Source organism: Perognathus longimembris, chromosome 12 (assembly GCF_023159225.1).
Source record: "Perognathus longimembris pacificus isolate PPM17 chromosome 12, ASM2315922v1, whole genome shotgun sequence".
Lineage (NCBI taxonomy): Eukaryota > Metazoa > Chordata > Mammalia > Rodentia > Heteromyidae > Perognathus > Perognathus longimembris.
In genome coordinates, this window is record NC_063172.1 from 67,021,602 (window position 1) to 67,034,218 (window position 12,617).

The 12,617-nt window shown below is 43.4% G+C and overlaps 1 protein-coding gene across 1 annotated transcript in view; it reads left to right on the forward strand.

Moving 5' to 3' along the window:
- Prex2 (phosphatidylinositol-3,4,5-trisphosphate dependent Rac exchange factor 2) overlaps positions 1 to 12,617 on the forward strand; it is a 234,051-nt gene that overhangs the window by 56,230 nt on the left and 165,204 nt on the right. Inside the window, exons 2-4 of the mRNA XM_048358365.1 lie at positions 4,175 to 4,246; positions 5,716 to 5,838; positions 8,321 to 8,425. Of these exons, the coding sequence (XP_048214322.1) occupies positions 4,175 to 4,246; positions 5,716 to 5,838; positions 8,321 to 8,425 (300 nt within the window). The remainder of the gene's footprint in view (positions 1 to 4,174; positions 4,247 to 5,715; positions 5,839 to 8,320; positions 8,426 to 12,617) is intronic.

A 12,617-nucleotide genomic window follows, 5' to 3' on the forward strand; every position in this document is an offset into this window, starting at 1 on the left:
ATTTTGAAATTATTTAGATTGGCACAGAGTATCTGAAATTAAAAGCGTAAGCAATTAAAATACGCTTTTGTGGCACTGGCATTTTGAACTCAGAGATTTCTACTTGAGAAGCTCATGCTGCGCCCCTTGAGCCGGGCTGCACTCGGGCTGCATTTGCTTTTTCACTGTTTTATTTTAAAGGTAGTCTTGTTTGTTGCCGGGGGGGGGGCCCTGGACTGTGATCTGCCTCTTTATGTTTCGTGCGGTGGCCGGGATTACAGGCCGCGCTCACCCGTGTTCTCTCTGTTGGGATGAGGTCTCGCGCACTCTTTGCCTGTGTGCCCCTTCGAATGTGCTCCTCTCAGTCTTGGCCAATTGAGGAGCCGACGATTACAGGAGTGAGCCCGCACATCGGCTTAGGTAAGTGCGACTTTTGAGAGGCATTTATTTAGTCTTTCTGACGAATGAAAAGGGCGGTGCAGACAAAATGAATGTGAAGGAGACCATGCTGAGCACTGAGGTTGTATAGTAATGAAGCTCGGCCTGAGACTGAGACTTATGGCAGGCTTATCCGTAGCAAAGGTGGAAAGCAAGGAGAAAACAACCCTTGCCTCTTCCTCCTCTGTCTTAATCCGTTTCATTCTTCTTTTGGTCTCTTGGGTAGATCAAACTTTGATTAGCAAATGACGTTTAATAGGGGTGTTTTTAAATCAAACGTGTGATAAGAAACCATATGGACTAAGCTACAGAGAAGATAAAGCACCCTCTGTGGAGGGGGAGGAGCAGAGTCTCTTCACAGTGGTATCGGGGACCGGGCTGTGTGAATGCACTGTGGGGAAGAGGCCTGGGAACTGAGTCCTTGCTGATGTGCAAGCTGCAAGGGGCCCGGTGGGGCCTGGAAGGCCCCCCTCTCCCTCCTGCGACTCTCCCTGCCCTCGACCCGCACGCGCTGCCTTTCCCTCGTCCTCAGCCTGTCGAGACCGCCTTGCCCAGCCCAGCTCCTGCCGCTCACGGTGGAGCAGCCTCGGGCGAGGGACCACAGTGTCCGAGTTGGCCGGGTGAGAGCGAAATTCACCGATGACCGTTCTTGGGCATTGCGTTGGAAAGAGCCTGTTTTTCCTCATCCAGATGAGCTTTCTTGCTTCTCTAAGTCTTTTCGTTCTTACTCTTTAGAAGAATAAACCCCAAGAAACGTTTACCAGAAGGTAGTGTCTTGATTGAGTATGTCAGGGCCACCAGGGCCTGACTAGTTCCTTTCGGGGGTAGGGTGGAGTATTTCTGTTTTACGCCTAACATCAAATTTGAGAACCACTGGCAGTAAAGGCTATTTTCCAGGACTTACTTTTACATATCTTTCTCTGAATGTAGAGATGATCTAATGCTGAGGGAATTCTGAATCAGTGAGAATAAATAAGTAAATGATAAATGTGTAAAACCCCACGAGGAGTTTTGTGACTGGGTTATTAAGCTTCCGTGATTGATGTGCAAAGTATTAAATGCTCAATTGCCCAAATCTGAACAAACTCTGTAGGCACTGATTGTTAAAGGATGATTCCAAAAGCATGCATTTATTTTTATGTTCAGGAAGGAAGATTTAAGCAGCGTATAAAATATGTCAAATCAATTTATGAGTGTGCACTGCAGGCAAACATCTAAAACTCTGCCTTCACTGTCATATAAAATGGTGTCCTTGAGGAAGGAAGATAGCTGCTGTTTGGTCAGAAATTTTGGTGAGCTCCAGGTTCCCTTTGGCATTCAGTTAAGCAAAATATTACATACTGTGGAAAAGAATAAGAAGGCAGAAAGTCAGATACAGATGTAGTGTGTTTTATTCGTTTGTATGTTCTGGTTTAATTCATATTTTGACTCAATTTTATGACCTCCTGGCTATAATTTATTGGTTTCAGAATGTGGTCAAGTTTTGTTTATGAAGATACGTTTATAACTGTAGAGGCAAAGTTTAAGTTTTGCTTGCACAAAAATTACCTGTTTACTAATGTGGTCAATGTGAAATGTAAACGAGGCAAGTAAACCATCCATGCTATTTCAAATCTAAGTAGGAAAAGCCCAAGAGTGTTTTTGATATAAGTATTTGGAAAACACACAAGAAAAGAAAACCTGAAATTGCCAATTAAAATGGGTAAAGTCAGAAGATTCCAAATTCCACTGCTAACTATATACAACTTCAGATAATCATTCAAAAACTGCGATCACTGGCTTACTATCTGAAATTAAGGCTATATACACAAATGCTTTTCTATTGATTTTATTGAACTCAGTTGATGTTAAAAGTCAGGGTTATGAGTTTTGAAACACCTTTATAGTGATGGAATATGAAACACACACTGGCTGAATCCAAAATGAAGGTGATGTTGAAATTCATGCCAGAACTGAGATCTTGGAGCTTATTTGCTGGGACTTCTTTGAAGTCATTTTAAAAATTAGCAATAGTTTTATAATACTTCTAGTAGTTTTATTTTTTAGCCAATCAATATTCAGAGGATGACTGTTTGCCTTTTGGTATTTACCATTCATATTTTTTCCAATATGAATTCATTGCCATTACATATGTAATAGTGCACTTAGTGCACTATTTTCACCAAAGAATCTATGAATCTCTGTCATATATACTTGTATACATAGCATATTTTTCTTATGACATTCCATTGAGGATTGGGCTTGTGTCATGGTATTCTATCATTTGAAAGTACCAGAATATATTTAATGTTCTATGTAAGTGATTGGACTTTCAAGTTGTGTCTGATTTTTCTATCTTTGTAATTGTAAGGTGCACCCCGGGAGGGCACCATGCAGATGCCCCCCCCACCTGTTTAAGTCTGTGCCCAGCCCCTGAGTTACCTAGGTAACTGGCACACCTGGAGGCTGTTACCTCCCCCTCTTCTGAGCTCACAGCCAATCCACCGGGCCGGATCTCCCACCTTTTGCTATAGAATCCCACTCAACACGGTCCCCGCTCTCTTTCCTTGTCTCTTTTTCCCTTCTTCCTTCCCTTCTGTCTTCCCACGCCGCCATCTTGTGCGGGCTGGCAGTTTGCTCTCCCCCCGTAACCTCCTTTCTGCCTGAACCATGTGGCGGGTTTCCTTTCTGGAGAACCTGACAGTAATCAATGCTGTAAAAACCTTCGTCAGAAAGTTTTTATAGAATAAGTTCCTAGAAATAGAATTGCGGCATCAAACACAATGCTCACTTAAATCCGAAGGCCGTTGTAGAGTTGTCCTCAAAAATGGTGTGTCAGATTTTTGTTTTATTCGCGTTGCCCCAAAGGAGCTGATTTGGGAACTTAATAGACAATCCTGGGTTTTCTTAAACTCTTCAATGTTTGTAAGGTCTTGGTAATCTCGTACAGCGTTGTCAATTTACCATAGGGTTCTTAGGTTAATTTCCATCTCACCTGCTTGCCTGCCCCGCAGAGTCATGCCCCGCCCTGGCCCGTAGGGGGAGCCATGCCCCCCTGACTTGGCATGCAGCTGTGGACTTGGTAAGACCAACAAGCTGGCTGGGGATGGTGTTTTCCCACGTGGAGTATGCGGATCTGACTCACAGACCCGCGGCGTATGTGCTGCGGCTGAGCAACTTCCTCCGCCGGGGCATGACTGACCGGTGCTGTCGGTGGATAGCTCGTGGAATGTCCTGTGGACATTACCCTCCACTTGCTGGATGTAAACTCTTCTTTCCCCTCTTCTTTTTCTTTCCTTTCCCCTCTTAGGCTTCCTTCCCATCCTCCTACCTTAGGCTCCTGCCCTCTTGTCTTTTTTTTTTTTAATTTGCTGTTTTAATGCTTGCTAGGAATAAAACATTCACTTACTCCATTGCGCCCTCGATCAAATGTCGGTGACCATGGTGATGTCACAACGAAGCTCTTGTAGTCAGCTGCTGCATGTATAAACGTTGAGTTCCTACAAAGATGCGTGCGGTTCTGGTCAAGTTGTCTCACGACGCTGTATCTTCATAACGCTTTCTATTGTAGTCAGCTGCTGCATGTATAAACGTTGAGTTCCTACAAAGATGCGTGCGGTTCTGGTCAAGTTGTCTCACGACGCTGTATCTTCATAACGCTTTCTATTGTAGTCAGCTGCTGCATGTATAAACGTTGAGTTCCTACAAAGATGCGTGCGGTTCTGGTCAAGTTGTCTCACGACGCTGTATCTTCATAACGCTTTCTTGTCGCACACAGGCGTTCCTACATCGAATGAACCAGTGTGCAGCCGCGAAAGTTGACAAAAATGTAACAGAGGAAACAGTGAAGGTAAGAAGAGGTGTCATGAAAGAATGAGTTCCCCACTGGTGAAATTGCTTCTGTGGGACATGTTTCTTCAGAGCCCCCGCCCCCTTTGGTTCATCTCTAGTTTCACTAAGTTCCTACGTTAACTCACTGAAAAAAATGATTGTCAAGGTGATGTACAGAGGGCTTGCAGTTACATATGTAAGGGAGAGAGTACATTTCTTATCCAACTTATTACCTCCTCCCTCATTTTTCTCCCTCCCTCCCCCCGCTGTACAGTTATGTTACAACATATTGTCTTGTAGTTAATTTACTTGTTGACAGTAGTCTGAAAAACAGGAACGGGGGCTTAGGTAAGCGCAGAGAGAATGGCTTGACAGTCACACAGAAACCCTGGAAATCCTTGAAGAGAGGAAGCAAACTGCAAATGAAAATGAAAACTTCAGTGTCTACCAGAGGGATGATGTTGAGCCAAAGTGTCAGTGGATGGCTACAGAGAGTTCCAGAAGGCATAGCTAGCAAATGTGTTTTCTGGTCTCTGTGACTGATCACCAAATGATGAGCTTTTGATGGTCCACTGGGGTGCAGAAAAGAAAATCCACTCATTTTCTTCAGTGCAGAAACAAATGGATACATTTCTTATAAACTACGGAGAAGTGGGGGGGATAAAGTGGGGTGACACCGTGATGTGTAACCTGTGCGGGGTTATCTCGGCACCACCGCCGTGGATGAAAGGGCAAAGTGTGAAGAGCTTTGGGAAAAAGAGAGCGGAATCAGAAATCACCCTGTAGTGGTAATCCATTTAAGTAGTATACATCATCAGTGATGTTGACGGTGTTAACTTATTTTAGCAAAATTATTCTAAGGATTTTTTTTTAAAGTGTTCTTCAGACTCTTATTTCCTCCTCATTCAAAGCTTTTCCTCCCGTGAGAATGTTTTTGTGAGTGAACGTTGTGGCTGCAAGAGCAAAAGCCACCTGGGAGGGTTCAACTCGATGTGTGGACCCCTCCGCGTCGAGTGAGGCAGCTGAGAGGGAAGGAGAGCTTTCCAAGATGCATTTGAGAGGCCGGCAAGTTGGGAGAGTCTCCCCAGAGTTTTCCTTTGACATCTAGGGGCTCGGCTTTGCCGTCGAGCTAGGTCCTCCCACCGCGCAACGTAGTAATGGCGTTGCTGAACCCGCTGCCACTTGCAGAGGCAAGGGGTATCTTTCCAGGGGTGGGGAGAGGGCTCCCTGCCAGCCAGCCCTGGCTTCACACTGGGAGCCAGGCCGTGCAGGAGGGGGGGGGGAGAGAGAGAGAGAGAGAGAGAGAGAGAGGAGAGGCATGGCGTTCTCACCGGCGAGAAGGAGGCCGGAATGGACGTAGGCAGCTGCTAGCTCTCCACGGAGCTTTTCAGCCCAAAGGGAGACCGTTGTACTGCTTGTTTTCTTTCTTTCGGCTTGGTTTATAAACTGGCCTCAGTACCACGTGACGTATTCATTCATTTTTTACAGATGTTGTTCTCAAACATTGAAGAAATCCTTGCTGTCCATAAAGAATTCTTAAAAGTGGTGGAAGAATGCTTACAGCCGGAGCCCAACGCTCAACAGGAAGTGGGAACCTGCTTTCTCCACTTTGTAAGATGTGTGTGTGTGTGTGTGTGCGCGCGCGCGTGCTGTTTATTTTTTAAAGTTCTCCTCTCTTGATGGAAAGGGTTAACCCCTGGCACCGTAATATGTGCAAATTCAGCATTTATTTTATTAGAAATAAAACCTGACATCCCAAATTGGGGGTCCTTTCAGGCCAATGAAGTCTTACGCTGGGAGCCAGAGGTGGGGAGGGAGGAGGGGGAGGGGGGAGGGGGAGGGGGGAGCCCCTTTCATCCTCCCTTCTGCTCAGCAGGGAATAAACAGCCTTTCCTCCCTCCTCCCCCTCCCAAGTCCATTCTCCCTTTCCTCTGTAGCTCTGAATCCTAATGACTGTTCCGGCTGTTCACGATGAATAGATTTTTATGTTTCTCCCAAACATAGAACATTTTCCTTTTGAGGCAGAAAATCCTCGCTCTTCTAATGGCGCGAGGAGCCTTTCATTGGTCCCCGCGTTCTCCAGCTCATCGGCTTGTGGCAGTGCTGAGGGTGACCAACCCCGGTGCATCCATCCGTGGTGGCTTCCCGGAGGGTTGTCCTGAGGGAACTGAGTCCCACCAGTGAGTGGTGGAAACCATGTTTGCCATTGATGTGCGAAGCCAGAAGCTACTTGTATAGGGAAACTTCTGTTTAGAAGTCAAGGGCCTTCGGGTTAACAAGAGAAAAGAACAATAACAAAAGAGCGGCGTGATGTAGCATCTCCTTGATGCTGATTTTCAGAATACCAATTTGAATCCATGTATATAATATCAAATCAAAATGGCATACGCCTAAGTTTTTAAAGTATGTGACGGTGTTCTCAGAGATATACCACCTCGTGTGTGCTTTATTTTCCCTTGGGCTTTTTCTTATAAAATTTTCGCTGTGTAGTTTCTAGACCTCTCTATATGTTCTTTTAATAATCAGGAGATATTTCATCAAGGTACCCATTGAAGGGAGAGTCTCATTGAATGTAGGGAAATTAAGCTGTCCTTTCCTCAGGTACGGCTGGAAGCCGAGTGTTCCTGTCTAGTTATTTAAGCCTGTTTCCTTTCAAGAAAGTCTGAGAATTTTGTGCCAGCTGGAGTGGCTACTGCCTTAGACCAGGCCGGCAATGGGAACCTTGCTCCCTGTCATCCGTTTTCATGGTGACACTTTATGAATCTGTCGTCTATGAGTGTAGCTAAACTATTTCTGAGCCTTTTTTTTTTCCTGGCTCGAGATAAAGTTATTCAATACTCTGCTGACTGTATAAAATAGTCCTTATTGTTTCTGCTGGCTTGCCTTTGCCATCTCTGAGCACATGCTTCTGTTCTAGCATTTGAGCAACACTTGTTTATTCTTTCGTGTGTGCCTGTACTAAAGCTTGAACTCGGAGCCCAGAAGCTTTGAAAAAGCTTTTCTGCTCAAGGCTGGCTCTCTACCACTTGAGTCACAGCTCCACTTCCAGGCTTTTTTGGTGATTAACTGGAGATAAACATCTTGGAAACTCGTTTGCTGCAGCTAGCTTTTCTTCCCAAGGCTAGCGCTCTACCACTTTGAGCCACAGCTCCACTTCAGGTTTCTGGTGGTTAATTAGAGATAAGTCTCCTGGACTTTCCTGCCTGAGCTGGCTTTAATCTGAGATCCTCAGATCTCAGCCTCTTGAGTAGCTAGGATTACAGATATGAGCCACCAGCAATACATTGCCATGTTACGTTTTTAAATTGGCATTGGAAAGTCACTGGTCACAGTAACTCGATGCCCTCTATTCTGTTTGTCAATGTCCCTTTAAACACTGCTGTCTGGGTTGGTGATCGCGAACTTCAGGGTATCTTTTGCTGTTCCTGAGTGATCTGGCAACCATTTCTCTCCAGCAAGACAAAAGTCTTCCCCTTCTCCCTACTTGGGAATCTTGAGTTTATCCCACTAGACTGGGCTCAGAAGCTCAGAAGTTGCATCTTTTTTTTGTTCGTTTGTTTCTCCTGTGCCTGTCTTGGGGCTTGAGCTCCAGGCCTGGGCTTTGTCTCTGAGTGGAGCTCTTGTGTTGCTCAAGGCTAGTGCTCTGCCCCTTCAGACGCAGCTCCACTTCTAGCTTTTTAGACGTTACTTGGAAATAAGAGTCTCATGGTCTTTCCTGCCTGGGCTGGCTTTGAACTGTGATCCTCAGATCTCAGTCTCCTGTGTAGCTAAGAAGACAAGCGTGAACCACCCACGCCCCACTAGAAGTTACATCTTTTTAGGGCTGTATCTGAATTCTAATGGCAAAGCTAAGTACCCTTTTCTCTGTTTGTCACCATTTAGATCATTTATATTGTTGTATTCATCCTATAGAGTATAATTGATAGGTTCTTTGCTTTTTTTAAGCTGTCCTTTTGAGATTAGGGAAATGTAATATATATATATATACATATATGTATATATACATACAATGTAGCTTTTGAGACATAGTAAACATTTATAATCTATATGCATATTGGTAATAAAATGACCCTATTATGTCTTAAATTCACAGAAGGACAAGTTTCGTATCTATGATGAATATTGTAGTAACCATGAGAAGGCACAAAAATTGCTTCTTGAACTGAACAAAATAAGGACAATCCGAACGTTTCTTTTGGTAAGTGTATATTTATGTGTTATCACATGCTGATACGCACGGGCGGTTAGAATCAAGGAATAGTATAGCATCAGCACGTCAAAAGCTGTTTGTGAAATGACTTTTGGCAAAGCCAATCTGAATTATCTTAATATTTTAATTGGTCATTGCTAAGATATAGAAAGTTAGTTGACTTTTGTATCCTTTAATCTAAATTCATGTGTTAATTCCACAGATTTTTTTTGGGGGGGGGGTATTTTTCTTATAGATTCTTGTTATCTGAAAATGAAAACAATGTTCCAGTGTAGATGTCTTATTTTTTCTTGCCTTATTGCACTGGCTAGTACCTTCCGAAGATTATTGACTAGAAGGACTAAGAGTGGGCATGCTTTTTTTGCTAAGAGTCATAGTAAGGAAACAGTCAGACATTGTAAACTGTGGGCTTTGGTAGAAGTTCTTTCTAAGTTCTTATTATATTCCTAGTTCATTGGGAGTTTGCATTATGATCTTTTTTCTTTTCTAATGTAAATGTTTTAAACTATGACATTGATATAATATGGTATGAATATAGTTTATATGAATTAATAAAACTGCATTAGTATTCATTTGTTTATCTAGTTAGTGAAATGGGATACTAAGTTCAAATATGTCTGTTTTCACTATCTAATTTTGTCAGTTTTTGTTTTATCTATTTTGGGGCTCAGTTGTTAGATGATAACTATGCATTCATGGATTTTATATTTCTATTTCTGTTTGACGTTATGAGAGGTTATTCTTTTCCTTGACTTTTATTTCTTCTGTTAATATCTGTTTTTCCTGATGCTATTATAGTTACGATGGCTCTTACTGTCTGTAATACTGTGTTTATGTCATACTTGGTTAGAAACTGTTTCTGGGTTTCAAAATATTTTTAGTAGAAAGTTGGAGATTGCTTTCTTTTTAAAATTCTAGTCTGATAATCTCTGCCTTTTTGAGTGTTTAGTTTGTTCAAACTTTGTTGTACTCATAGTTATGTTTGTATTTATATATACTATTTGTCATTTTTCTGATATATTTCATTGTTTTATCAGTTTACTCCTCTGTTTTTGCCTATATTTTTAGTGTACTATTTTAATCTCCTATTGATTCTTTAAATTACATGTTTAGGTTTTCTTATTTAACTTTTGTTCTAGAACTACAGTATATATCATAATTTATCAAGTTCATTTTAGGTTAATACTGGCTATAAAATATATGGAAAATATTTTGATATATTCCCTGGGTAGAAATGGAAAATATTCCATTTCCTTTCTCCATTGTGCTTTAGCACAAACATCGCATTACATTTGTTTTGAGCACTACAACCCAGTGTTATAATTTTGCCTTCATTATTTGTCTACAATATTTTCTATTTGCCTGCATTATTTACCATTATTGGCCTCTTATTTCTAACTATACATTTGACGTGATGTTAAAAGTCTTCCAGTTTGAAGCACATTCCTAGAATTTTCTTGTGTCCTTTCTGCTACCAATAACATCATCGGCTTTTTATTTACTTGGGAGGAATATCATTGCTTAGTCTCCTATCCGTTGGGAGGTAGAGGGTGCCAATATCGGAATACTGGGCCTTGAACTCAGTGCCTGGCTGCTTTTTGGTGGTTAATTGGAGATAAAGGTTGTATGGGCTTTTCTGCTTGGACTGGCTTTGAACTGCAGTCCTCAGATCTCACCCTCCTGAGTAGCTGGGATTACAGGTGTGAGCCACAGCCCCAACTTACTTCCATGCTTGAAAGGTAGTTTTGGTGGCTAAAGTATACTTGATGGTAGATGATTTTCCTTTCAGCTATTTTAACATGCTACTGCCTGGTGGCTTTTCGGATGAGAATGTATCTATTAATCATGCTTTATATTCTAAATAATTCTTCATTTTTTTCCTCTTGCTATTTCTAATATTTTCTTTGTCTTTTCACAATTCCACTAGGATGTGGTTATATGTGAATATAATTTTTGCTTTAAAAAAACTTGTAGGTGAGCTCTTTTAAAAGTCGAATTTGAGAAGTGTTAGTTGGGCCCAGTGGCAAGCATGTTCCTGTGATCCCAGCTCATCAGAAGGCTGAGATGGGGTGATCCCTGGAGCCTTGGAGATCGAGAGGAGGCTGGACAGCAGAGTAAGCCTGTCTTCAAACCCGACCAAACCACACCACGCCCCAAACGAAGCCGGAAGTAATTTCGGAAGTATTTAGCCTTCTATCCACGGATCTTTTTGCTCATGGGTGGTTTGTGAGTGTAGCATTTCCGCATTCTGCCCATTCTTCTACAATCCTCTTTTTCCTGTCCTTAAGATTGGACGATTTCCATTGATTTATCCTCATTTCAACTGAGTAACTTTTTCTCCTGCTGCCTCCCACTTGCGGCTTAGCCCACTTAGTGAATTATTTACTCTCCTGTAGTTCCTTTTTTAATTTACATTGTATTGTAAAGATGACGCACCGAAAGGTTACGGCTACATAACTAAGGCAAGGAGCACATTTCTTCCTGAACAGTGTTACCCTCTCCCTCATTCTCTTCCGCCACCCCTGCCCCGTCCCCTTCCCATCCTCTAGTTCTCTAAATAAGAGCTTTTAAAAAAAAATCTTTCAACATACTTACACTTTAATAGGCCTGTGTAGTCATATCGAAAAGCCTGCGCTAGCCCCAACATCTGGATACACTTAGAGCTTTTTGCCAGTAGCTCTGTGTGAGTCCTGTTTTCCTGTTCCTTTGCGTACCGTGCGTTTTCAGTGTTAAAATGGGGCCTCTTAGCCGAGGGCCTGTGGCTTCAGCCTGTGAGGCTAGCAGCCCGGAGGCCGAGAGCGGGGGATCGTAGCGGATTCTAAGCCAGCCGGGGCCAGAAGGTTTGCGAGACTCTCATCTCCAATTCAGTAACAAAAAGTTGGAAGCAGAGCCTTGGCTTCAGTGATAGAGCTCTAGCCTGGAGCAAAGAAGCTCAGAGATAACACATGGGCCTTTCAATTTCTGGATTCTTCATTTTCTTCCTGAGGTAAATTAGTATTGTTGTTGTTGTGATTTTTTTTTTGTTTTTTTTTTGGCTTAGTTGCTCAGACTTACTCTGCGTACCTCTCTGCTTTGCATATGCAGCTGATGAAGTCCCTGCTGTGCTTAGTTTTACAGTTAGGCTCACTTCTCCGAGATGCCTGTAGTGACTGATTTAATAGCCAGTCGGTGGATGGTCAGATTTAGCCATCCTCTGCTTTCCTCTCTGTGGGTCTGTGCATGCGCGTGTGTGGTGGTGTCTTCAGAGGTCAGATGTTAGGGTTAGGTTTTTCCTCTTGTGGTATTCTCGTAGGTCTGTGTACGCACAGCCGCTCAGTTAGCCGGAGCGAAAGGCAGTCTCCTCAGGCCGTCTCTCGCTGCCTTGGTGCGCAGGGCTAAGGTCTGAGCTGTTCCGTGGTCTGCCTCTCGCCTCGAGCGGGACGTGACCTCAGGCTAGTATTGTGTGAACTTCCGGCTCCGCTTGGGAAATGGATTGATTTTACCATTCACACTCGCGGGTGTGGGATCCTTTTGTCTTTCGCCCTTAGCGTCCTGCTCCAGTCCCCTTTCCCGGTAAGTTCCCTGCCTGGGCGGGTGCTACTCCCGTCCCACGGAGTGCCTGGTGTCAAGTCCACGGCGGGACAGGTCACAGCCACCCACGCCTTCACCAGGCCTTCACCAGGCCTTCACCAGGCCACGGTACAGCTACTCTGTCGTAACTCTCTACTGACGGGCCACACGCCATCTGTATGACTTTTAGACATTATTTCTGGTATCATTTTCCTTATTTATAAAACCAGAATGACAGCCGCCACTTGAAAACCATGCAGGGTTTCCAAGTTCAGAGTAAGGATAGAGTTTATTTTGAGGCCTGGGTTATGCTGCTATCGCTGTAAGTTTTCCTGACTCATGAAGGCTCTGGAAACTTCGTGGGGAAACCTATCAATTGTTGTTTCTTCAGTAATAGGGATTGTTTTTATTTTTCAGCCCCTAACATTTTTATTAGCAAATATTAATTGTACAAAAGAGCTTTCACTGTGATATTTATGAGATACTAGAAGTACGAGATGTGGATAATGTAAGGTCCACCCCCGGAGTGCTCCACGCAGATGCCCCCTACCTGCTTAAGTCTGCGCCCAGCACCTGAGTTACCTAGGTAACTGGCACACCTGGGTGCAGTTACCTCCCCCTCTTCTGAGCT